General features: G+C 42.4%; 1 protein-coding gene across 1 annotated transcript in view; it reads left to right on the top strand.

Moving 5' to 3' along the window:
* The window catches only part of LOC126484867 (uncharacterized), a 245,847-nt gene extending 219,631 nt beyond the window's left edge, over positions 1-26,216 (top strand). Inside the window, exons 15-18 of the mRNA XM_050108464.1 lie at positions 12,566-12,703; positions 13,347-13,491; positions 25,770-25,882; positions 25,996-26,216. Of these exons, the coding sequence (XP_049964421.1) occupies positions 12,566-12,703; positions 13,347-13,491; positions 25,770-25,882; positions 25,996-26,216 (617 nt within the window). The remainder of the gene's footprint in view (positions 1-12,565; positions 12,704-13,346; positions 13,492-25,769; positions 25,883-25,995) is intronic.
* Positions 26,217-26,704: the final 488 nt, after the last annotated feature.

The following is a 26,704-nucleotide window of genomic DNA, read 5'->3' as shown; positions in this document are numbered from 1 at the left end:
TTAGTTCCGTTCAATAGCTCGAAGTCGGCAATGAATATTGACAATATACTCCACAGAACTGGCACATATCTAGACCGCCATAACGTTGAGAAGGTGGGAAAGGGGGGAAGGAGGGGGGGAGTTGAGGGCACATTTCAGATACAGATAGAAGTCTTGTGCCAAGTAACTCCTCTGTTATTAGCACATTAAACTGAAGACAATCACTAAGTAACAACTAAAGTTCAAAGTAACGACTCTTTGCTTTAAATCACTAAAGCTCAGTGACACTGCATGGCATTTCTGGTAAATCCAGCGGGAAATTCCACATGAATAATTCAGAACTTCGTATTACTGGCCGCTCAGGTTTACTGTCTAAAGCTTGTGCTTTTGCACCAGACTGACGAAGTTAACCCTTCGGCACTACAGCAGGCCACAAGCTAAATCTGTAATTACACTAAACTTTCCTATCGAAACAACATAATAAACCCGCTCAACTAACCCCTGTTTTACACACAGTCCCCTACTCTGTGCTCCTAGACGCTACATACTCGCGTTCGCACTCCGCCTCCAAATTCCATAAATTTAGTGCCCAAATATAGAATAATGACGAAAAAAACTTACATCCTGCATTAAAAATACTGGCACCACACTGTGTAGCCAGTAACAGCAAACATGGCGGTGTTTGCACCAACTATTCGTCTTCAGCATCCATTAAGATTTCACTTGTTATAAACTACCAAAGTTTGCTTAATTTACAGTAAACATTAGAAAAATGAATTGAGTCCATTCAGTTCCAAAGGACTTTTGCCGCTCTTACAACTCGTGATGCAAGTGAGTTCCTTACTAGGTCCCACTAAATAAAATGAATGATATTCTCCGACGAAAAAAAGTTAAGCACCCAGAAAGCATGGTCGAATATCACTGTAACTTCGTACACGTAAACAGCAACAGCAAGTATGTACATGACTGAAGTTCCAATTATCTATGATAGGTAGAGCGGTAACCAGAGTGCATTACTGTTGTTCATGTTTCAAGTTTTTTCAAGCGTCTTAGGCTATGTAAGGGACATTAACATCGTCACATGATGGGCAGTCACGGTGAAAGAGATGCCGCATGCCCGTCTGAGACACTATTACTAGCTCCCGATAGAACTTTAATAGGTCCTCACCTGGGCCACTATTTGGTCGGTTGGTGGAATCGTGCTAAGTCCAGATTTGTGGGGCATTGGGATGTGACAGTGGCTCCATGTTGAATTGGATGGAAACGTGAAGGCAGTCATGCTCGTCATCAAGATAGCGGTAGGTCAGATGGGTTCACCACAAGAGAAGATAGCCCTATTGTGTATGAGTCAAAAAGTTAAACCTTCACATCAGCCCCTCCCATCCGAGAACATGGACTCCGTGCAACATTCTGTATTATTCCGCACCACTGGCCGAAGTCAAACTGCAGCCGAAGTAGGGAAATCCCGTATTATGCATAGGCTGCCACTAACACATCACAAATGATTAAGCTTGAAGAAGTGCAGCGACCTGGAAGGCTGGGCTGCTGATGAGTGGTGTTACACAGTGTTCTGCTCTGAATCGCAGTCCTGCACTACCCCAAAGGACCATCACCAGAAAGCGCTGGGGCCACGCAGGGAGAGATCCTGGTCTTTGAATGTTTCGAGGCGTCATTTCGGTGTTACTCCTGGCGTTGTGGTATGAGGAAATCAATCCATATGACTTCTGGTCACACCTGGTAGTGACTGAGGGAACTTTAGCAGCAGAGGATACATCTCGACATCCAGCGTCCTTATGCATGATCTCTCATGCCACACTATCATGGTGCCATTTTGCTTCCGCACAATACTTGTCCACACATGATACAAGTCTTTGTGAACTGTCTGCCTGATTCTGAGGTACTCCCGTGGCCAACAAGATTCCCAAATCTGTGCCTCATGGAACATGTGTCGTACCAGCTGGAATCTTAACTCCGTCCTAGTGCTAGTATAAGGCATACAAAAGGCCAATTGCAGCAGCTGTCTGCCAGGTTGCCTCAGAAGAAGATATAAAGGCTTTCTGACACACTTCCAAATAGACTCACAGTATGCATCTAGGCCAGATGAAATATAACTTTGTACTGGAAAGTTGGTCTTGCCGGACAGTTCTTTATAATTTTTAATTTGACTTTGTAATCACGGAAATAACAACACATACCTTCTCAACCCGTTTTGTAACATTCTCAGCTTCTAAGTGCCTCAATTTTTTTGTCAGGCAGTGTATACGTGCTGCGACTAAGAATATAATTAGTTGTAGGATAGATCTTGCTCAGTTCCTTTAATGATACAGTTGTGCAGAACTATAGACCTATATCCCTAACGTCGATCAGTTGCAGAATTTTGGAACACGTATTATGATCGAGTATAATGACTTTTCTGGAGACTAGAAATCTAGTCTGTAGGAATCAGCATGGGTTTCGAAAAAGACGATCGTACGAAACCCAGCTCGCGCTATTCGTCTACGAGACTCAGAGGGCCATAGACACGGGTTCACAGGTAGATGCCGTGTTTCTTGACTTCCGCAAGGCGTTCGATACAGTTCCCCAACGTCGTTTAATGAACAAAGTAAGAGCATATGGACTATCAGACCAATTGTGTGATTGGATTGAAGAGTTCCTAGATAACAGAACGCAGCATGTCATTCTCAATGGAGAGAAGTCTTCCGAAGTAAGAGTGATTTCAGGTGTGCCGCAGAGGAGTGTCGCAGGTCAGTTGGTATTCACAATATACATAAATGACCTAGTGGATGACATCGGAAGTTGACTGAGGCTTTTTGCGGATGATGCTGTGGTATATCGAGAGGTTTTAGCAATGGAAAATTGTACTGAAATGCAGGAGCTCTGCAGCGAATTGACGCATGGTGCAGGGAATGGCAATTGAATCTCAATGTAGACAAGTGTAATGTGCTGCGAATACGTAGAAAGAAAGATCCCTTATCATTTAGCTACAATATAGCAAATCAGCAACTGGAAGCAGTTAATTCTATAAATTATCTGCGAGTACGCATTAGGAGTGATTTAAAATGGAATGATCATATAAAGTTGATCGTCGGTAAAGCAGATGCCAGACTGAGATTCATTGGAAGAATCCTAAGGAAATGCAGTCCGAAAACAAAGGAAGTAGGTTACAGTACGCTTGTTCGCCCACTGCTTGAGTGCTGCTCAGCAGTGTGGTATCCGTAGCAGATAGGGTTGATAGAAGAAATAGAGAAGATCCAACGGAGAGCAGCGCGCTTCGTCACAGGATCACCTAGTAATCGCGAAAGTGTTACGGAGATGATAGATAAACTCCAGTGGAAGACTCTGCAGGAGAGACGCTCAGTAGCTGAGGACATACCTTCACCGAGGAATCAAGCAGTATATTGCACCCGCCTACGTATATCTCGCGAAGAGACGATGAGGATAAAATCAGAGAGATTTGAGCCCACACAGAGGCATACCGACATTCCTTCTTTCCACGAACAATGCGAGACTGGAATAGAAGGGAGAACCGATAGAGGTACTCAAGGTACCCTCCGCCACACACCGTCAGGCGGCTTGCGGAGTATGGATGTAGATGTAGATGTAGATACCAACGTTTGATATTACTGTTCTCTGTGGCATTCTATAGTGTCCTGTTGTGATTCGTTGTCAGTTTACTCTTACCGCTGTAGCTTAACTGTAACTATAATTACATCAAATAAACGCATTAATTTTAAATGTAAATCATGTATCATTTGTTGCTGGATGAAGTGCATCTTCGAATGACCCCCTGATTAAAGCTGCTATAGTTTTCTCTAAGAGCGTTGTTAATTTTGGAAGTAAATCGGAATTGCAGCAGACGCGCTAGCCCAGTACCTGCATTTGTCACCGCTGACTGGCCCGCTCAGGGCTCTCACCGGCGACATTGACATTCGCTGCCACCTTGATGCGCTGGCCGTCAACTCTCGCCTACGCTCAGGCTCGCCTGTAGTTAATTCGTGACGCACGCCATTACGTCATGTCTAATTCTTCCACGGCATCATTTATAGGTTAGCCACTCTAGGCCAGAAGTTGAACTAAACTCTTTCGAGTCATTCTTTTATCAAAATTTCTTCGTTCTTAAGTTTCTGTTTCCCTAATTCCATTACGGGCAATGTCGTAATGTTAGTTTGAAACGAACACAGTTCATTTCTTTGCACCTCGGTGTGCATTACTCCCGTTGTCGCTGATGTCCTATTCGCTGATGGCTTAAAAATGGCTCTCAGCACTACGGGACTTAACAGCTATGGTCATCAGTCCCCTAGAACTTAGAACTACTTAAACCTAACTAACCTAAGGACATCACACAACACCCAGTCATCACGAGGCCATTCGCTGATGGTACGTTAAATCATTGTACTGGACGTTTCAATAATATTCACCAGGTATCTCTTGATATATCTCCTGAATAGATAAAGAATGAATATTCATTTACCGATGGAAACTAAAACTTTACGTTGATGCGGCTTGTAATTCGCCAGTTCGGGCCGAGCTAAGTGACGCAGTGGTTAGCACACGGGACTCTCATTTGGAAGGACACTGTTTCAAATCGCCGTCCGGCCATCCAGATTTAGGTTTTCCGTGATTTCTCTAAATAGTTTCAAGCAAATAACGAGGTGGTCCCTTTGAAAGGCAAGACCGATTTCATTCGCCATTGTTGACACAATCGAGATTTGTGCTCCGCTTCAAATGAACTCGTTGTCGACGTATTGTTAAACTCTAATCCTCCAATATCCATTTTGATAATTCGGTTCCACGTACCTGGATATGTTGGAATTTACCACGGTTCTGAGAATATGTTGAAAATTTAACCTTTTTAATACGAATGAGTGCCACCACACATTGGCCTCTTCATCTACGGAAATTCCTAACCAATACGCAGCACCAACCATCTACACCTCCTGCTCAAGAAGATGAGATACCCAGAAGGGCAGGAGGAAACAGTACGGAAATACACAGGTTGAGAGGATAGGAGAGGTTATTTCAGTGATTACAAAATCAAATCAAATCCACAAATAACTTGGCTATGCGACCAGCTTATCAGTACGAACTCATATCACATCTGGCCAAAATGCATGCACTGATTCGATTCGAAAGGGTGAGTCAAAGGACCTCCTTTTGTCCGGCGTAGTACAACCACTTGACGTGGCATGGACTCAGCAAGTCATTGACAGTCCTTGCTACCTCTATAGAAATCCATAATCGCCAAAGTGTAGTCGGTGGAGGTTTTTATAAACTAACTGACCCCCTATAGAAATCCATAATTGCAAAAGTCTAGTCGGTGGAGGTTTTTATAAACTAACTGACCCCTCAGTTATCTCCTCTTGATGTTCGATAAGATTCATGTCGGACAACCTGGGTGACCAAATCGTTCCTTCAAATGGTCCATAATCTTCATAAAATCAAATGCCAACAGTTGTGGCCCAGTGATATGGGTCATTTTCACCCATAAAAATTTTCCACCGCTGTTCGAGAACGTGACGTCCATGAATGGCCCCAAATGGCCTTCAACTAGGCGAAAATCCCGAGGACCCAGTCCATTCCATGTAAACACTGCCCGTACCATTACTGAGCCACGACCACCATGCATAATGTTTTATTAACAACCTGGGTCCGTGGATTCGTGGGCTCTGTGCCATATTCGAACCCTACCATCAAGTCTTACCAACTGAAATCGGAACTCATTTCAGCAGGTCATGGTTTTCCAGTAGTGTAAGGACGAAATGATATTGTCAGGAGCCCAGAAGAGGAGCCACAGGTGTCGTAGTGCTGTTAGCAAAGGCACTCGCGTCGGTCTTCTCCTGCCATTCCACATTAACGCCAAATTTCGCCACACTTCCCTAACAGAGATGCTCGTCTACGTTCCACATTAATTTCTGCTGTTATTTCACGCAGTGTTGCTTGTTTATCAGCTCTGACAAGTCTATGCAAATTCTCCTGCTCTCGGTCGTTAAGTGAAGGCCGTCGAGCACTGCATTATCCGAGGGGAGAGGTATTGTCCTAAGGTTGGTATTCTCAGCAGACACTTGACATTGTGGATCGTGGAATATTGTATTCCCTAACGATTTTAGAAATGGAGTGACCCATCCGTCCAGCTCCAGCTACCATTCCATGTTCAAAGTCTGTTAATTCCCGTCATGTGGACGTAATAATGTCGAAAATATTTTCACACGAATCGCGTGAGTACAAATTACAGCTCGGTCAATGCGTTAATCCTTCATACCTTATGTATGTTATACTTCTGCAATCTGTATATGAGCGTATCGCTATCCCCTGACTTCTCAGTGAGTATGCTTGATACTAGAACTGGGGCGGAGTGACGCACCCAGAAGGGCAGAAGTAAACAAAACAAAACTACGTGGATTGAGAGGCTATGAGGAATTTATGTGTCGTGAATTACCTTTAACCGGTAAGCCAAAGTTCCCCAAGAACTTCTTTGGAGCAGCTACCAGCTCGAGCTTGTTCCACAGGTGTTCTCTCGGGTACATATCTGGGTGTGTTTATGGTGGGGAGTACTCAGAATCACGCCGGCAGTTCACACAGGCATGTGTAATGTGTGGAAAAGTAATGCGCCGTTGAAAATGGCAACACTATACTGTCGCAGTATTAAAAAACAGTCTTAATCGCGATTTTTTATTTATTTAGTGCAGACTGGTTTCGCCCTGATGGTATGAAGCCGGTCGGCACTAAATAAATAAAAAATCACGATTAAGATTTCTTTCATAATACTGTGTTAATTCATAGCAATCGATGTTTCTCTGCACCATGTTGTCCGAACAACTATACTGACGCATGAGAGATAATGCATGACGAGTTTGGGTGTCCTGATGTACCTTTAAGAGACCAAAGTTCCCTCAGTCAATACCAACTGTGATCAGAAGTCGTGTACGATGATTCCCCACACCATGAAATCAGGAGTAAAACCTCTGTACCTCCCCGAAAAACAGGAAGACTGGGACCTCTCCCCGAACCGCAGCCTTACTTGCTGACGATCGGCTTCCGAGATGGAGCGGTACTGAGATTCGTATCTGAACCACAGTGTGACCCCATTCATCAGCAATATACGCTTCCCGGTAATGGCATCCCTTCAGACTGAAAGGCTTGTCTTGTGCCAACGACAGCATAACCATGGGACGGGAATTCCGTAATGCGGCTGCTGAGGGACTTCGGTCAATGGTGCAGGTTAATAGAGAATGTTGGAGGAAGTTCGTTACTTGTTCTCGGATGGCAGGTCCAGATGTGAAAGGAGTTAAGATTTGCTAGGTACACAATAAGCCGGCGAGTATTCCTGCCCTGATGTTCCTATGTACTCCAGCATCGAGCCACTGTCACATTCGAATGCCCAACATGTCTGGACTTTACACGATTAGACCAGACAGCTAAATGGACCCGCAATGAGACTCCTTTCTAATTCTGTCAGGTGCTTATAGTACTGCCTCGCTCGAGTACGTAACACCTGTGCGTCTTTCACGGTAAATCACTCAAGGTCTGGCGTTGTTCACCACCATCTTGTACCCGACCAGGAATGGTAACAACTATAAACACGAATAACAGTGAAGCACTCTAGCTGCCGTTCTATCTGTCACAGAAAACTGCAACTCTAATCATATATGTTCCAGCCGATAGCGTGTACGTTTACGAAGTTCACATGTGACCATGAGCTCCGGGTACTCCACCTTTTTTTTCAGACAGTGTGTCAGTGATATTCTAGACGTATTGGCGGTCAACACAACGACCAAAACAATCATAAAAAATTGGTTTGCTTTGGTCTGTAGTCGCACTTTAATTTTTCCTAATGGCTACATGTTACCACCATCGGGTTATCCTCAAAATATAGGCAGCCGTTTACACCTGACACACACTCGTCAAGTTGGTTACGCAGGTAGGTGTGTATTATACGAGACTGCTAAGTTAGTTCGATTTTTTCTCATGTATCAGGCTTACGGCTCCACGTATTGCTTCTTTAGCCTCCATGATGGTCTGGTCTCACGGTACATTTCTTCATTTTATTTATTTATTCATTGAATTTCATCAGATTATGCCTTCAGTCCCTCTCATATATTCGACCAGGGTTTTACACCTAAAATTTTTTGGTCCATCATAGTTACCTAAGAAGTAGCAGTAATTTTAATCTGAGGTATAGTTATAATAGAAACAAAAAATATTTGAAGAAGTTGTGACAAATTAATACTGATTAAGAACTAATAAAGACAATGTTAACATTATTTCTACTGCTGCTACTTTTGTCGCCACTAACAATGGTAATAATAATAGTGATAGTGACATATACAAAATGTATCTATGGGTGCACAAAAGACATATTTTCTGGCATAGTAAGTTCTGAGTGAGTGTAATTTAAGTAGACTGCATCATCTAAGTAAAATGGGAAATGAGGAAGGTTTGAGGTAATTAATGCATACGGCGGATAGATGGTTGCATCATTATAAATGTCATTATCTGTCTTTTGATGCTGGAGAAGCTATTCAGTTCACTCATAGACTGAGCGTGGTCCTTAAAGGGGCATGTTCCTGCTACTGAAAGGAATTCAGTAAAGCGGTTGACTAATGCGATGTGACAGATATAATTTTTCTCTGTTCAGTTTTTTCTAGTGGTGCTTTCCAAAAGACTTCGTGTATTTAATTCACATTATATATATTCATGTAAGAGATATATTGTCGTTAAGTTGGGTGGTTTTTTTTTTAATAAAAGCTTGTAGTCCCATGCGGTTGTTAAGATTCGGACAAGATGGCTTGGTGTTTTATTTCACAGTAAAAGGTTTCCATAGAATCTTGCTGTCACCATCGGATGTTCGAAAAAATCTTATTAACACGCATACACGCCACCACTACAGTGATGATACTTTCCACCCATAGGAAAACTCATCTCGTTGACTTGTTAAACAATGTACAAACAATGTATCAAATATACAATGTACAAGGGTTGACTGAAAAGTAATGCCCCAACCTTCGTAGCTCTTCAACAGTATTGGTATGCGGCAGGTACTGGCTTGTTCCGTATCCTCTTCTCTGTAGCTCCAGTTGACAGGAAGCCTTAGCATTGAACGGTTGTGTTGTTACAGTGTAAGGTAAGGAACCCTGCTCAGACGGACGGTCGATGCGATTTAAGCAAGTTACAGTCATTGAATTCTGGACAGCAGAAGGTGTCACCCCAAAGCAGATTTATCAGAGGATGAAAGCAGTTTATGGTGATTGTGTTGATGTGACTACTGTGCGTCGTTGGGCTAGTAAGTTTAATGATGTTGAGGAGGGATCATCTGACTTGCGTGACACACAAAGATTTAGACGTCCTGTGACAGCAACCACCGAATTTCACAAGCAGAACGTTGACAGGTTGAATCAGGGCGATCGTCGTATCACTCAGAGTGACATTGCAAGCACAACTGCTATTTCACAAGAACGTGTGGGTCACATTATTGCTTTGCTTTGCTATCTCAAGATCTGTGTACGATGGGTACCCTGGATGCTGACACCTGAAATGAAAGCGCACAGACCACCGTACAGCATCCTCATTACAGTCCATATTTAGTACCGCCTGACTTCCATCTGTTCCCGATAATGACAGACGATCTGCTGGGACTTCATTATGCTTCTGGTGAAGATGTTGAGAGAACTGTGCGCCTGTTGTTGCAAAAACATATTGTCGACTTCTTCCATGACGGCTTCAGAAAACTTGTTCATTGTTGGCAGAAATGTATCCAATTGGCTGGTGATCATGTGGAAAAGTGAATATTGGTAATTCTAGGGGTTATTTCTGCGTCTGATTTACTAAAATATTCCCATCCAAGCCAAATTAACGACGGTGGAGGCTTTACTTTTCATTCACCCCTCGTATAACAAGATTTTTAAATGAAACAAACGTTATTAACATTCTTCATGTCTACATATTTGCAGCTCCCTTCCACTAGAGGACTCGGAACTGTAGCACGTAACATGGCGGTGTGTTACATAACTATGCTGGTGCGGGAGAAACAGCGTACTGTATACGAGTTTCGATTTCTAAGAGTTCGTCCACGCAAAGAGAACCCTCTACTTCAGCATGACACTGCCAGGCCACCCACGAGCTCTGCGACATCTGCAGCAATCCAACGTCCTGTTGCGAGTCCCTCAACGAAATCGAACATTCTAAAGTGACGGTACCCATGATCTGGTCACTCGTTCGGAAAAAAAAAATGTGTTTGTCACCAGGGTGACTATGTTGAGAGACGGTCGGTGTGGCCGTGCGGTTCTATGCGCTTCAGTTTGGAACCGCGTGATCGCTACGGTCGCAGGTTCGAATCCTGCCTCGGGCATGGATGTGTGTGATGTCCTTAGGTTAGTTAGGTTTAAGTAGTTCTAAGTTATAGGGGACTGATGACCTCAGCTGTTAAGTCCCATAGTGCTCAGAGCCATTTGAACCATTTGAACATAATTCTCCAAGTGTATTGTCATCATCAGTGATGGAACGGAATAAAGCCAGGTATAGCCACACAACCAGTTCCTCGCCGATGGCTCCGAGGATTGTAGCTGGGATTACCTTCACAAATGTTATATACTCTCATTTAATGAGAACCGCAGAATTTAATCTATATCATGGGTGCAAAGTCTCACGGTCAGGAACTTTACACTATCAGCTCGCTTCCCCTTGTCGGTCAAATACAATAATTCCTTGATCCGACAGGATTCTAACAACCGATCTCGAATTCGACTGTTAGTGACCTCAACTATGGAGGAAGGTGGTATTCTTATGGACCTTATTGAATAGTAAGCTGATGAATATTTATCTTGTTCCAGACCAAAATGCATGTGGAAAACGTGACGGTACCGTTTTCTGTTACGCTGGTACCAATCCGAGTCAAAATTGCACAGTTAAGAAACGAAAAAGTGTCGCAAGAATTGAGAACCGTAAGACTAGAGCTTATGCCAATTGATAGGCATCATATGCTTAAGATTATTACTACACTGGATCTGTACCAGTTTTAAAATGATGGTTGGTGGAATACCATTGTCGGCGTGTTAAAATGAGAGATTATTTTGGGTATTATTTACTCTTACCTTTCAATGATTTCACAGTAAAACTGTCTCGCCAGAAATTATGATGAATAACGGCATCAGCTTTTATAGTTTATAAACTTCATTTTAATCATAAAATTAGTAACTTACGTAATATCACTGTTAACGGATGTTTGGTGGCGCTATACTCGTTAATACTCATTTCGATTTCCAATGTTAGAAAAAAATCGACCAATAAGAAAAGAGGTGCATAAAAAGCGTGATCAACTGAATTTGCGCCTTTGTTCTACGTTTTGTCAGAATCCTCTCACGTAGTGAGACCTGGTTACACTTAACGGTGAGCTGCCCATCCGTTGGGTTGCTATTCGAAATAATTTGCGTATGTGTAATTATCAAGCTTCACCCTCTTCCTTCTACCCAATCTCCATCAGCAGCCTACTGTTTTATATTATACTGAGAATCAGTGCACATTGTTTAGATACATTATTGACTCCCTTTGCCTTAATCTGTAATTGACTTTCGACTTTGAGGTTCAACAAGTAAAACACTGCAATAGTAAACGATACACACGGGAAATACCATATGTAATTCCCACTTTTGTAAGATAACAGATCGCAAATTTCAGTTATATATTATAACGACGAGAGTAACGTTCTATTACTTCGTAGATAAGGAAGATGTCCTACAGAGTGGAGCAAATAAAAGTTGCCCGGAGAACACTTACAAAATGCAGTACTAACCTGACTATAGCAGATGTTAAAAGTGACCACTACTCATTACTTGGCACTTTTGAGCCCTCGTCACCAAGAAGCTAAAGACGGATGGAAGCTGGATAACCGAAATTGCTGCAGCCTCATCCGAAATGCTCTCCTGTAGTTTTTGAAGACGTGGGGATTGTTGCGACACACCTCAGACTTGAGGGCTCCCCATGCAAAGTAATCGCACACTGCTATATCAGGTGTCGTGATTGGCCAGCTGAGGCTGAGCTTAGGTAACATCTCTGTCAGGCTTGAAGATTGGGTAAATGTACTCCACGGTTTGGCCGTCTGCATGGTCACTTGTTCCATCCTATTTAAAGTACCTGTAGGTCATTTCTTCCTCCGTTAATGCTGCTCCGCTCGTTCGGGCCACGTTTATTTGCTCCACCCTGTATATGCGTGTGCAATGCTGCCCGTTGTTGCAGTTTTTGGAGGCTGATTATATGAGCACGTGCGGAATGAAAACTAACATTGTGGAGAGATTTTAAACACCGTTTGATTCTGTTTCCTCTTCCTCAACGCTCATAATGTTTTCTTCGAACAGTTATGTACTTCTCATCGGGATAGAGTACCTCGTTTAAAGTAAGTTACACTCAACACCTATCATGTCAAACAATGTAATATTCAGTTTCATTATCAACTGAAAAAGAGCACAGCTGAAAGGAAAGACTTTTCGTACGGTAGTGTCACTAGGACCTGACAAGCTCATTGTGTTCCTGCATTTATGTTAGAGCCTGTTAAGTAAAATGTATGTGTTTGAAGCAGTGTTGTTATTTTCCACAGGTGAGATACACTCGCGCAATGTGTCGTCTCCGGGAGCAGGTCTCCGCCTTAACTTCTACTACCACCTGGAGTGCACGTGGATGCTGGACTCAAAGGTGGAACGCCAGCTCCTCATCGAGATGGCCACAGATCAGAGCCGTGAGTCTCACCCCGTTCTACTTTTCTTATCAATTACTCATTGCCTTAACTTCTTTAGTGTTAGTTGCGATTCATGCTAAGCTGTAAATACCTAGAAAAGCATATATGTTGTTAATGGCAAATCAGTATTTGTGAACCTGAAATTACGTGCCATGAAACATAACTCATGGTGTCTACTACTTTTGATGCTATTTTGAGCTCCTCTTTTTGTTTTGCTCTTCTCGTGGTGACATTTCTGATACCCTCCTAACGCTCCTAGCTGTGTCGGATTAATTCAAGTGATCAGCATCGCTACGCCAACTCACAATTAGATTGTAACCTTTCAAACTCATCTAGACCTTGTACTGTGCTGCAGATCAATATATCACCACATCTGAGACTTTGAATTCACACTCGTTTGCTTCGCCATCTCACAACCAAGCTGTCACCTACTATTCTAACCTAGACTTCGGGATATGTTACAGTCAATCTGTTACCTCGTCCTATTTCCCAATACTAATTTAGGCGTGAAAGCATTGTCAATGTAATTTTCTCTTACTGCTTGAGTACTTATGCCGTCTCTCGACACATCATCATTACTGTTCGTGAAAAGGCCGACATCGGGTATCGGTAGGTTCACTTGAGCACTTTTGTCTGCCGACAGGTCCGTGCGCGGCGTGGAACGTGAGCGTGCACTTGTACGACCCCACCAAGGACGGAGGCGTTGGGGAGGCACTGCACACGTTCTGCCCGAGGGACAGGACCAAGCAGTACTCGCTGCCCTGGAAGACGAACGCGGTGCTGCTCAGGTGAGCCACAGCACGGAACAAAGCGTAGTGCCTCGTCCACTAGTAATGTGTACATAACAGCTCTCACACTTGCGATACATTGATTTTAATTATAGAACTGGTGATCACATTAACGGAAACGTAATAAACAGAGAACTTTCGAGGTATCCAGTGGTCTTCATTCACAAAAATTCGTATGGATCGCAGACATATTTTCTGGCAAGCCAGTGACAATCAAAGACGGTAAGGCTAAAATGTTAAAAGAATACGAACAGGATCTATATCAGGGAAAAAACTTGAAGACAATGTTGTAGAAAGTCAAATGAAGACGAGATTGGAGATATGAAACTAAGTGACGAATTTGACGGAGCTCTGAAAAACCTAAGGGGGAAAAGTCCCCTAGTATACACGAGTATCTCTTAGAGTTATTTAGACCTCTGGCAGAGCCAGACACTACAAAACTGCAGCACTTTGTAAGGAAGGTGTAATAGACATGCGAAGCACACTCAGAATTCACGAAGACTGTAATATTTCTTATTTCATAGAGGGTAAGTGTTAATAATTCAGTAACCATGGTTGTAAATTTCTGAGACAAATTACTTTCGGAAGAAAGGAACAACTGGTAGAAACCGACTTCCGGAATATAATCTTTGGTCACGGAGAATGTAGAAACCCATAAGGCCATACTGTCACTACGACTGATCTTAGAAGGCAGATTGACGAAAAGCAAATCTATGTTTATAGAATTTGCGTAATTAGAGGGAGCTCTGGAATACACTCTTCGAAAGTGTGGAAGTAGCTGGGGCAAAATACAGGGAGGGAAAATTACGTGCCACGTGTACGGAAACCAGATTGCAGTTACAAGAGTCAGTGGGCGTGAAACGGAAGCAGTGTTTTAGAAAGGAGTGAGGTGGGGCTACAGCCTTCCCCAGTGTTAATCATTCTGTACATTGAGCAAGCAGTAGAGGAAGCCAGCCATAAACTGGAAAAGTAATTAAAGTTCAGGTTTCGACGTTTGCCACTGACATTGTGATTCTATCAGACACGGCAAAGAACTAGGAAGAAGAGTTGAACGTAGTGGACTGTGCCTTGAAAAGGGAGTACAAAATGAATATCAACAAAAGCAAAGCAACGCTTACTGAATGCAATCAAAGTAAATCAGGCGGTGATGGTAGAATTAGATTAGGAACTGAGCCACTAAAAGAAGTAGATCAGTTTTGTTACTTGAGGAGCAAAGCAACCAACGACGACCGAAGTAGGAAGAATATGAAAGGCAGACTGGCAATGGGAAAAAAGCAATTAAGGAAAACATTAGCATAGGATAAAAATTTGAATGTAAAGAAATCTTCCGTGCAGGTGTTTTTATGGGGTGTAGCTTTGCACCGAAAGTGGCATGTGGACGATAACAGTTGAAAGTAGAAGAGAATATAATATTTCCAAAGATAGCGTTACAGAAGTACCCTGGAAGTTACATAGCTAGACTGTGTCACTAAAGGTAAGGTTATTTGGACAGACAATATATTTATAGCACAATTTGACCAAAAAAGGTTTCTGTTGATGGGGTACACCCTGGGGTATCAAGGAATAATGTGGTAATTTAAGGAAGTGTGTCAGTGTGTGGCAGAAGGGAGAGGGGGGTTCAAGTCGTAAAGAGACATATAGGTCTGAAATTAATAAGCAGGTTCAAATGGACTTTGGTTCCAGTATTTATGCACAGATAAAGAGGCTTAGACAGTTTAGTGTTGCGTGAGAAAGGGCACCAAACCAGTCTTTGAACTGAAGACCACAACAACAACATTGATAAATCTAAGATATATTGTTAATTATCAGTTTTCCTTATCACTGTTATCATCATCAAGTGGGGTCCACAGTGGTTACGTACACATGTACCAGTACATAAGGCCTTTTCGCAAGGAGGGTGTGCGTCATGATGCGGAGAGCTGAAGTGAATCGTTTAATATTGATACTCATGTGTCATTTCACACGATAGGTACAGACCAGTCCCTTTAGCTCACTGTAAATTGTGTATGGTTTATGAAGTAAATCTCCGTCAGATTGATCGCTGTTCGTAGATTTACTCGGTGGTAGATGAAAATCTCTTTTAACAGCTACTAGGTCTGCGATGTTACCACAGGGTAGCTTTTGGTGATTTTTATGCATGTAACCATTTGGTAATGGTAATATTATTCAATATAAAACGCTTCGCTCATATTCTGCAAAATATTTCGACATGTTAGGCCATTCCTGGATGACAAATGAATTTAGGAGTTACAGATAAGACAAGATGAAACTTACTCAGATGTTACTCACACAGATGTACAGGATGCATTAATTGAAACGTTGTGGAGTGTATTTATTATTACTTCACGCAGAAATCGTAACATTTCATTGAAAATTAACACAGAAATTTGTATGTTTATATTGTTACACTGAATAACTGCTGAAAAATTAAAGTTGAATTGAAACTAGAACAGAATATTTGCATAGCTGAAACTTAATTTAACAACAGCATATGTAAATTATTATTCAATATTAAAGAAGAAAGGAGATATTTGACACTGAGTCGTATGTATAAACTGACGTGCTAGCACAGTGGAAATTTATGTGATAGTCGATCAGGCAGACCTGTAGGACCTACCTGTAGTTTATCGGAACATGAGAGAATCTGGGGACTAGGAAAGCCAGCTTCAACCTCTGAGGAACATTTTTAACTGAAAATCACCTATACTATGTAGACTGTGAAGAAAAGCAGGAGGATGACTCTACTGCAAATACTTCATACCAATAAACATAAGACCATATTAAAAAATGACTAGATACTATTTCCTCTTTACTTTCTTTGACTCTTCTATTAAATTAAGTTTCACAGAATGAAAGGAAACTGTGTGCTGTTTTGATTGAGAAGTCAGTAAAGTGAACTTTACATGATTAAGCAAATATTAGCTTGCTACTATGAAAATGCAAGGGAGAAAACTAATACAAAGACATAGAAGCACACCAAAGATTTGCGATGACAGAGTACAGGTGATGGAGACGATAGCTAGTTCTGTACTTAGTGGGCTGAGCACTGTTACAAATCCTTGCAAACCAAAAAATCTGGGTCAATGTTCACGTATATTCCACAAATTTTGATTAACATAACATTTGGAAGAAGTGCAGTTCTGATAATAAAACAGGAGATTTTTTTAGATGATAGAGTTCCCAGAAAGAATGCAAAACAATAACATATTTTGTCAGTGCTGCATATGCCTCACTGTGTATAACAACTTATCCCATCTATTGTAATAACATGCATGACTGTAAATAATAAGAAGTCAGCGAAATTCCAAATAGCTGAATATAATTCAGAATACTTAATAAGTATATTATAATAGTGCTACATTATAAGGTACATCGCAGTAACATAGCTATAAAACTTTCTTGTACAAACATTACTGCAAAAATTGTAACAATAAGCCCCAGTCTCTCCTGCTATTAGCTCTCTTGTAACTAAAATGAATGCAATGATTTGGAGATGTGTTTAACCCAAAGATAATGAGTCAGTCATATATGAATCTTAATCAGTGATATAAGTCTTGAAATGGTGTCGATACAAGAAGTTATTTCAATGAATTGGCTGGCAGCATAGTATGAGAAATTGTGTAGCACTTGTCTAGTAAATTTATGGCCATACAGTATAATTAGAAGTTTGTGCTTCATACCTATGAATGTTACTTTCTCTTCTTTGACGAATTTAGATTTGCATCTACAGCAGCTACAATTCAACAGTTTCGCAGTTATTAACAAGTAAATGCTAGGAAACCGGAGAAGTAGGTCTAAAAGTACAGTTTATATCTTTGGGCAAAATGTAAATGTAATTGAAAGTAACGTGGTCAGAGTCATGTAACTCTTCTAATTTTTTTTATTTTCGACATGAGCAGTACAGTGTGCAGTTCGCTATGCCCACTCCATAGATATTCTACGTGTCACACGTAATATTATCTGCAAGTTGTATGAAAGGGAAATAGTGGTTGTGAAGGGAGTGAGACAGGGTTGTAGCCTATTCCCGATATAATTCAATCTGTATACTGAGAAGCAGTAAAGGAAACAAAAGAAAAATTTGGAGTAGCGATAAAAGTCCAGGGTCAAGAAATATAAACTTTGAGGTTTGCCGAAGACATTGCAGTTTTGGCAGAGACAGCAAAGGACTTGGAAGAGCAGTTGAATGGAATGGAAGATGCAAAATGAACATCAACAAAAGCAAAACGAGGATAATGGAATGTAGTAAAATTAAATCAGATGTTGCTGAAGAAATTAGATTAGGAAATGAGACACTTAAAGCAGTAAATGCGTTTTGCTATCTGGGAAGCAAAATAACTGATGACTGGCGAAGTAGGGAAGATATAAAATGCAGACTAGCAATGACAAGAAAAATGTTTCTGAGGGAGAGAAATTTGTTATCGTCGAGTATAGACGTAAGTGTCAGAAAGCTCGTTCTGAAAGTACTTGCATGGAGTGTAGCTATATATAGAAGCGAAACATGGACGATAAATAGTTTAGACAATAAGATAACAGAAGCTTTTGAAATGTGGTGCTACAGGAGGATGCTGAAGACTAGATGGGTAGATCACGTAACTAATGAGGAGGTACCGAACAGAATTGGGAAGAAGGGAAATTTGTGGTACAGCCTGACCCAAAAGAAGGGATCGGTTGGAAGGACAGAGTCTCAGGCATCAAGGGATCACCAATTTAGTACTAGAGAGATGCGTGTGGAGTAAAATCGTAGAGGGAGACCAAGAGACGAATACAGTAAGCAGATTCAAAGGAATGTAGGTTGCATTAGTTACTCGAAGATGACGAGGCTTGCACAGGATGGAGTAGTGTGGAGAACTGCATCAGACATGTCTTCGGACTGAAGACCACAACAACAACAGCAACAACAATATGTGACTGCGACATTTAATGGTCACTCAGCGATGGCTCAAGAAGCTTAAAGCAGGTTCATGATCAAATAAGTAACACCATTATCATGTTCTGTCACGAACCGATGGAAAATTCAGTTAATATTACTAGTAATATTACTCTTTATTCATTTTTTGCTGCATACGAACTAAGCCTGCAGTTTTGTTGCCTAAAAGATTGACTCATGCGTTTATAAATCATTTTTCGGTGTTGAACAAGTTTTCTGTGGCTACAATAATCCATCCTAAGACCACATCGTCTTACTTCTTGAAACTTTACTTCAGGCTCCCGTGAGTTTAATTACGTGTGCCATTTTATAAAGGAATTATAACCTGTATTTCTGGAACAATAGGTGTACTCTGGTATTTATAATCTGTACTCAGCCATTCAAGAAAATCTAAGCACAACAACTCACTATGATTATAACCTACCTTACTACAATCTTTCTGGAACGATGTATTTTTTCTCGTGTTCTGAGATGATTACCGTGTCACTTGGTAAGTATTCCTGGCATAACATCAGTGGCCCTACAGCGTAAGAGTGGTGGAGTGCCAGTATCGAACATAGCACCGGATGCTCGACACCGTCCTTCGGTTATACTCACAAAAATTTTCGTTTTGTAGTTCTTTTGACACTGATCTTCCGTAGACACCTGACTGCTCGCATCGGTGGAATTGCCACATCTTCATCCTATCATAACTCCTAGCCATGTTCCTCCACCAGCAACGGTCTTCAAAAGTTGCTGGTCTGTAATTCCTAAAGAACTGTGTTGACTGCTACTGAATTCACTTTGAAACGTCCCCTTTGAACAATTCTACACGACTGTCCTTAAACTGACACACAATATTTTCAGCGCAACGCAATCTGACTTTCAAAATTCCCTACTAAAGAATGGTCCTGACTAACATTAAACTATACCTTTCATAAATCACTTACCTCACAAAAATCTTCGCTGCTCAAGCTACTGCAATACAGCGAGCGCCACTACTGCCAGCTAAATAAAAGATTCAAACTACTGAAGGCACTAACTACTGATAGGGATAGTTAGCAAATGAAAGATATTAATAGAGAGCAAACAATGTATTTACCTTGATATCATCATGTATAAAAATAGCAGTTCATGACAAATTACAAATATCCGCCATCTCTCTCCCCACATCCACCACTGCTGGCGGCTCACCTCCAACTGCGCAACGCTACGCGCTGTTAACATCCAGCTGCCCCTCTACAATGGCAGACAACAATGCAAACTAGCCACAGACTGCACACAGCACAGCCAGTGATTTCATTTTCATATTGAGCGCTACGTAACGTTGCCAATAAGAAAACATAAACAGCCTACTTACATAGAGAAAACATAAACAGCCTACTTACATAGAGAAAACATAAACAGCCTACTTACAACTTTCTTGGTCTTGTTCAACTTAGAGATATATTATTCAGCAGAGTGTATTGTAGTTGCTACTTTTCTACTTTATAGACTTTGCCCTATATACTATCAGATCTCATGTCCACTGTTTACCTAAATTCAGTATATTGATCACGTTCACACAAAGTATGTTCAGGCGTGCCTACCTGTCTACAGTTACACTCGAATGTCGTATTATCAATTCCGCATAAATATGCAACACATTGGCCATACCCGTCACAAAACATGTATCGTCCCTTTGGAGGGATTTATATAAGTCTGATGCTAGTAAAGAAGCCCATGGACCAACCATACAATTCTACCCCCGTACCGTTTACGTTATCATTATGCAAATATGTATGACACTAATTGTTTCTTCTCAGTGATGTACTGATCCGTAAAATCTTGTAGCCTACTTTTGTCACATTGTCTGTGCGCAGCCAGCGACAGACTCCTAGCTATCGTACTTTTATATCTGTGGGGCAAATTGCGAACAAGATCAGGAGTGCTTCGATAGGGGTTTTGCTAAAACAGCAGTGAGCCTCGGGAATATTCCTCTCAGTTTGCGATGCATTCCAACTTCGACATGTTCATTTTGTAATTTAGTTCCCACAGAGTTGCGGCGTAGTTACTATTACTGTCAAAATATCACTCAGACATATTTTAATCTCAGTTATTGGTAACCAGTAATCGTTTGTAAATAGTTCCACAATCCTCTGCATTTCTTTTGTTTCTCTCTGAATCATATCCATAGTATCGGCCAATAAATTACGCCTGTCGTCAAAAACGACCTCCAGATTTATAAATGGTTCACTTCCTCGAATGGGGATGAGGAGGAGGAGATTAGTGTTTAACGCCCCGTCGACAACGAGGTCATTAGAGACGGAGCATAAGCTCGGATTAGGGATGGATGCGGAAGGAAATCGGCTGTGCTCTTCCAAAGGAACAGCCCGACATTTGCCTGAAGCGATTCAGGAAAATAATGGAAAACAGAAATCAGTTGGCCGGACGTGGGTTTGAACCGTTGTCCTCGAATGTAGACACGGTCCTGATTTAAAGAGGGATTTCTAAGTAACTCGTCTTTAAGTAAAATTTGTAATCGATCTGCGTCGTGTTCAGACTATTAGCACATGTAAGAAGGACTACAGAAAACTGCCCTAATTAAAATGCCCTTCTGTATCTGTGAACATTGACACATGGAAGTATCTAACCTTATTTTCAGAAAAGTTAACACAGGTACCTACTTTGTGCGACGGTTAATCAATGGGTGTAAAAGAATAATTGAAAGCATTTCAATGAACCAACTTCTTGTCAATGAGTCCATCACATGATTCACAAAACGTTCAAAACGGTCCACCATATAGACTAAACATGCGCACTGAACATGCTTGGCTGACAGATATAATTTGGACCCCCTTCAACGAAGAGACTCAAAGTACTGGATAATAATAGCACATTGGTCTTAACTTGATATTTCATTTGCTGCTCTGAAGAACACGATGGAAACTTACCTCCTGGAACCTGAAAGAATCATATGAAAAATGCTGCTAGTAATTCTTATGCAAAATTGTGGTGTGCGTACTGTAAGACCTTTCGTATACACACCATCAGATTATTTGACTTGTCGCTCTAACGAAGTAGGCGAGTGTCAGCAATGTACACTCGTTATAATACTTCGAGCGTTCAGGTATCACTGCGCGGGTGTGATCCGCGAGGAGAAAAGGTTCTACGTTAGCAGCAATCTCATTCGCTGCGTTACATATTAATACGCGGATCGGCGGAAGCAGATCTTGATCCGTCTCTAAGACAGCGCCATCTCGTTGTACGGAGACGGACGAGCGCTGCGCCTGCGCTGTTGTGCTTAGCGGGGCGCGCCCTATTGGGAAAGTTGTGTACGCGCTGACTATGCGGAACTGTGTACACAACATAAATTAAAGAGTGCAGTTTGAGTACAGACATTCCCACTGAATAATGCACTTGCGGAAAGCAAATGATCATGGTAGAATCTCCACTACTGTATTATTCACTCGTATAAGTCAAACGATATGACTTGTTGAAAAGAAACGTTACATGAACTCTCTGAGTTTGGTAGGGGAAGGACCATGAATAAACCTAGAAAGATTATACATCGATTATTGATTATTTCAATACAACAACATAGCATAAATTACATAGATAAACTTCGTTATGAATACATGAACCACGTAGTATCTACACCATTGTATAACGAAGACTTCCCTCGCAAAGTACTCATGATACCGACGAAAATATGATGAACTTATGTACCTCACATACGATCAAATGCATAGGACACAGAAAACAAATTCTGACGAAAATTTATCGAAATTGGGTGTCCGTAATAGACGTCATGTCGAATAGTGTCATAATATCCGTATGTTCCAAATTCATTTCTACAGTTAGCTATTGCAGTGTTGTTTGTTTCTTAGCACTGACAACACTATAGAAACACCAATGCTCGTCGGCCACTGGATTGTCTGTGATGAGAGGTAATGCCTGAAATTTGGTGTTCTCGGCACAATCTTTACAATTTGTATCTCAGAATACTTAATTCCTTACCGATTTCCGAAACGGAACGTACCATGCGTCTAGCTACAACTATCACTCCGCGATCAGAATCGATTAATTCCCGTGGTGCGCCCATAACCACGTCGGAACCTTTTCATACGAATCAATTGAATATAAATGACAGCTCCGACAATGTAGTGCTGTTTTATACCTTGTGTACGCCAAGTTACAACTATATGTGTGTTTAGATATCTCTGTCCCATGGCTTTGGTCAGCTCAGTGCACAGCACAATTACAATTAAAGTTCCGCTTCCAAAACGCTGTAGAACACGAACCACAGTTCGGAATGACGTGAAATTTGAAATGAGTGTTGTCGAAGAAGGGGCAAAGGTTACAGAAACAAAAACTAGATGGCGCTGTAAATGGAAGAATATGACACCAGGCCATAGTCGTTCGCGATTCGTTTGAAGAGCATTCTAGACAATTCGAGCGAATGTTGTGGTCATCCAGATCATCCGACATGAATTACATCGGACATTTATGGAACATGTAATGCATATATGCATTCCCTTCATGTGTTTAAGCCGAGTATTATGCATATTTATGCGATAGAGAATGGAATGCTCAGTAGCAGCCACGCTACATGTACATTTAACAATTAAGCATCAGCAAGGAGCTTTAGTGATGAAATCGTAGGAGGCAATGTTGTGCAACCTTAGTAGCGACAAGATCCTACTATTCGTGAGTAGGATATTACAATCTGAGTCAGTGTTCCGAGACAAACTTCCGTCACAATGTCCGCAAACGTGACGTCAGATCCGCCTAGCAACAGTGATCTGAACGCCCATTAGCTGAAGGGGAACGAGAGAAGTGTCCTTATTGGCTGAGGAAGAAAGGGGGGTCTCACTTGTCCTTCGGGAAGACAGGGCTAGTTAGTCGCGAGGAGCCAAGCAAAATGCACGGTCAAGTAACTGGGATGGCTCTAAAAGAACGGTAGCGAGTGCATATTTTAGATGTGAAACAAGATATAAAGTGAAGTTATCAGTTATAAGAATGCCACGTGTCGTGGGCAGAGTCAATCGTTATGTAAAATCAGAAAACGGGATTAATGTGCGTAAAGGGTCAAATATAATGGCGTAGTCCAGAGCCGCCATATTGCAAATGCTGATTTTGTGACGTGTGTGACAAAGCAATTTCTGTATTAAAAGAAGTACAGTAGAAACATTGTTGGCAATTAACAACTGGCATCCCTAAGTACTCCACTTCAGTAGGATCACCACCTACATGGAACCTGGCGACTGAGCGCTACTTCTGTGCTACGAGAGACTTACCAAAGCAGCAAGACACCAGGTTAGTGATACCGGCCAGAGAAGCACTTCATTCTCACTACAGTGCCAATGAGGGTGTTCTAAACATAATCAAGAGGCCAGTTCGTGCACAGAATTCTACAACAGTAACACTTTCGGATTACAGACGGCTATAGATGCAGCATTGTTCAGTATTTCAGCATGGAACTTCCAACGGTTTGTTGAGTCCGTGGCACGTCGAGCTACTGCGATACGGCGGGAAAAGCAGCTCTAACACAGTCTTAGGATGTATCACAAGACTTATGTAAACTCAGTGTATCTTGTTTTCTACACTACTGGCCATTAAAATTGCTACAACAAGAAGCAATGCAGATGATAAACGGGTATTCATTGGACACATATATTATACTAGAACTGACATGCGATTACATTTGCACGCAATCCGGGTGCATAGATCCAGAGAAATCAGTACCCAGAACAACCACCTCTGGCCGTAATAACGGCCTTGGTACGCCTGGGCATTGATTCAAACAGAGCTTGGATGGCGTGTACAGGTACAGCTGCTCATGCGGCTTCAACACGATACCACAGTTCAACAAGAGTAGTGACTGGCGTATTGTGACGAGACAGTTGCTCAGCCACCATTGACCAGATGTTTTCAATTGGTGAGAGATCTGGAGAATGTGCTGGACAGGGCAGCACTCGAACATTTCCTGTATCCAGAAAGGCCCGACCAGGACTTGCAACATGCGGTCGTGGATTATCCTGTTGAAATGTAGGGTTTCGCAGGGATCGAATGAAGGGTAGAGCCACGGGTCGTAACACATCTGAAATGTAACGTCCACTGTTCAAAGTGCCGTCAATGTGAACAACAGATGACCGAGACGTGTAACCAATGGCAACCCATACATCACGCCGGGTGATACGCCAGTATGGCGATGACGAATACACGCTTCCAATGTGCGTTCACCGCGATCTCGCCAAACACGGATGCGACCATTATGATTCTGTCAACAGAACCTGGATTCATCGGAAAAAGTAACGTTTTGCCATTCGTGCACCCAGGTTCGTCGTTGAGTACACCATCGCAGGCGCTCCTGTCTGTGATGCAGCGTCAAGAGTAACCGCAAGCATGGTCTCCGAGCTGATAGTCCATGCTGCTGCAAACGTCGTCGAGCTTTTCGAGCAGATGGTTGTTGTCTTGCAAACGTCCCCATCTGTTGACTCAGAGATCGAGATGTGGCTACACGATCCGTTACAGCCATGCATATTAGACGCCTGTCATCTCTACTGCTAGTGATACGAGGCCGTTGGAATCTAGCACGGCGTTTCGTATTACCCTCCTGAACCCACTGATTCCATAATATGCTAACAGTCAATGGATCTCGACCAACGCGATCAGCAATGTTGCGATACGATAAACCACAATCGCTATAGGCTCCAATCCGACCTTTATCAAAGCCGCAAACGTGATGGTACGCATTTCTTCTCCTTACACGAGGCATCACAACAACGTTTCACCAGGCAACGCCGGTCAACTGCTGTTTGTGTATGAGAAATCGGTTGGAAACTTCCCTCATTTCAGCACGTTGTAGGTGTCGCCACCAGCGCCAACCTTGTGGCAATGCTCTGAAAAGCTAATAATTTGCATATCACAGCATTTTCATCCTGTCGGTTAAATTTCGCGCCTGTAGCACGTCATGTTCGTGGTGTAGCAATTTTAATGGCCGGTAGTGTATGTAGTAAAATTTTGCTTTCAGCATAGTTTTTGAATCAGAATGTGTGTCAGAGGCTAAGCTCTCCAGCTTTTATCTCTGAAAGCGTGGGACATCGTCTCCATAATATCATCAGCATATTCTATAACATCACCAGTTTACGCACTCTTGACGTATCTTTATCAATTGTTGTATGTGATATATCTAAAAATTGGACCTCACACTGAACCCTGTGGACATCCATTCGTCCTTGTAACTTACTCCTTTGTTTCCCATTGCTCTACTCTGCCTTGGCAGCAGTCCATAAAGTTGCCTTCCAGAAGAGCCATCTAGGAATATTCATTCAGTGCTACTGGCAGTGACAGTGACTGTTGATGACGTTTTCTTTGTACGGTGCGGCAGGTTGCGTGCCATGACACGGACGCCGCCCGAGTACTCGGTGCGCTGGCGGTCGCAGGCGGTGCGCGCCAACACGCGCGTCTCGCCGCCCACGCAGTCGCCGGCGGCCGCCGGGCCCACCCCCGCCGCCCGCGCCGGCCTCCCGCTGCTGGCGGCCGCCGCCGCCCTCCTGGGCCGGCGCAAGCCCTGAGGGCCGCAGGGCGCCACCCGATACGGCCCTCCCAGACAGCTGCCGCCGGCAGCCACCCGGCGGCTGGCCGCGACGGCGGTCGTAGCTCGCAGCTGGCATCGATACCGCGGGGCGGCCACTCGCCGACACTGGACAGCCGCTTCCCGTCGCAGACAGTGACCGTCCGTTCCTCGTTGCAGCCGCGCGCGACCGTTTGTAACCTCTGTCTCCTCCGACACACGCTGGTGTCCTTCCTCGGTGCCTTGCAGTTGTTCGGATAGTGGTTTCGTAGTCTACGTCCTGTTGTACATATACTTCTACAATGAACTTCATCGCCATCAGGCGTCGTGTCAGAGCATTGGAATCCTCCTTACGATATGACGTTTAAATAGGACTCAGTTTTGTACATAAATGACACTCAAGTGTTGGGGAATTTTTTTCCAGAAGCCACTGTTGTATATACAAAAAATATCACTGCTGCCCGACGCGATTAATTCACTTTCTTATTTGAAAAAATAGTTCCCCTTGAAATATACAGGGTGTTCCAATAGAGGGAGACAATGTTTCCGGTGCTGAACCTTTTAAAAAAAGAAGTTCGTCTAGATATATGCACTGTCTTCAAACGTTCCATTATTTACCGACGTATAATTTATCATTCTTTATTTTCAGAGTAAGCCATTATTTGATTGGCGACTCCATGGCGTGTTGTGTGCACCACGACCAAATAGTGGATAGAATTGGAAGGAAAATCAGTATTGGCCGTATATTG

The sequence above is a fragment of the Schistocerca serialis genome, chromosome 6, assembly GCF_023864345.2.
Source record: "Schistocerca serialis cubense isolate TAMUIC-IGC-003099 chromosome 6, iqSchSeri2.2, whole genome shotgun sequence".
In the NCBI taxonomy this organism is placed as follows: Eukaryota; Metazoa; Arthropoda; class Insecta; order Orthoptera; family Acrididae; genus Schistocerca; species Schistocerca serialis.
This window is presented reverse-complemented; position numbering and strand designations above follow the sequence as displayed.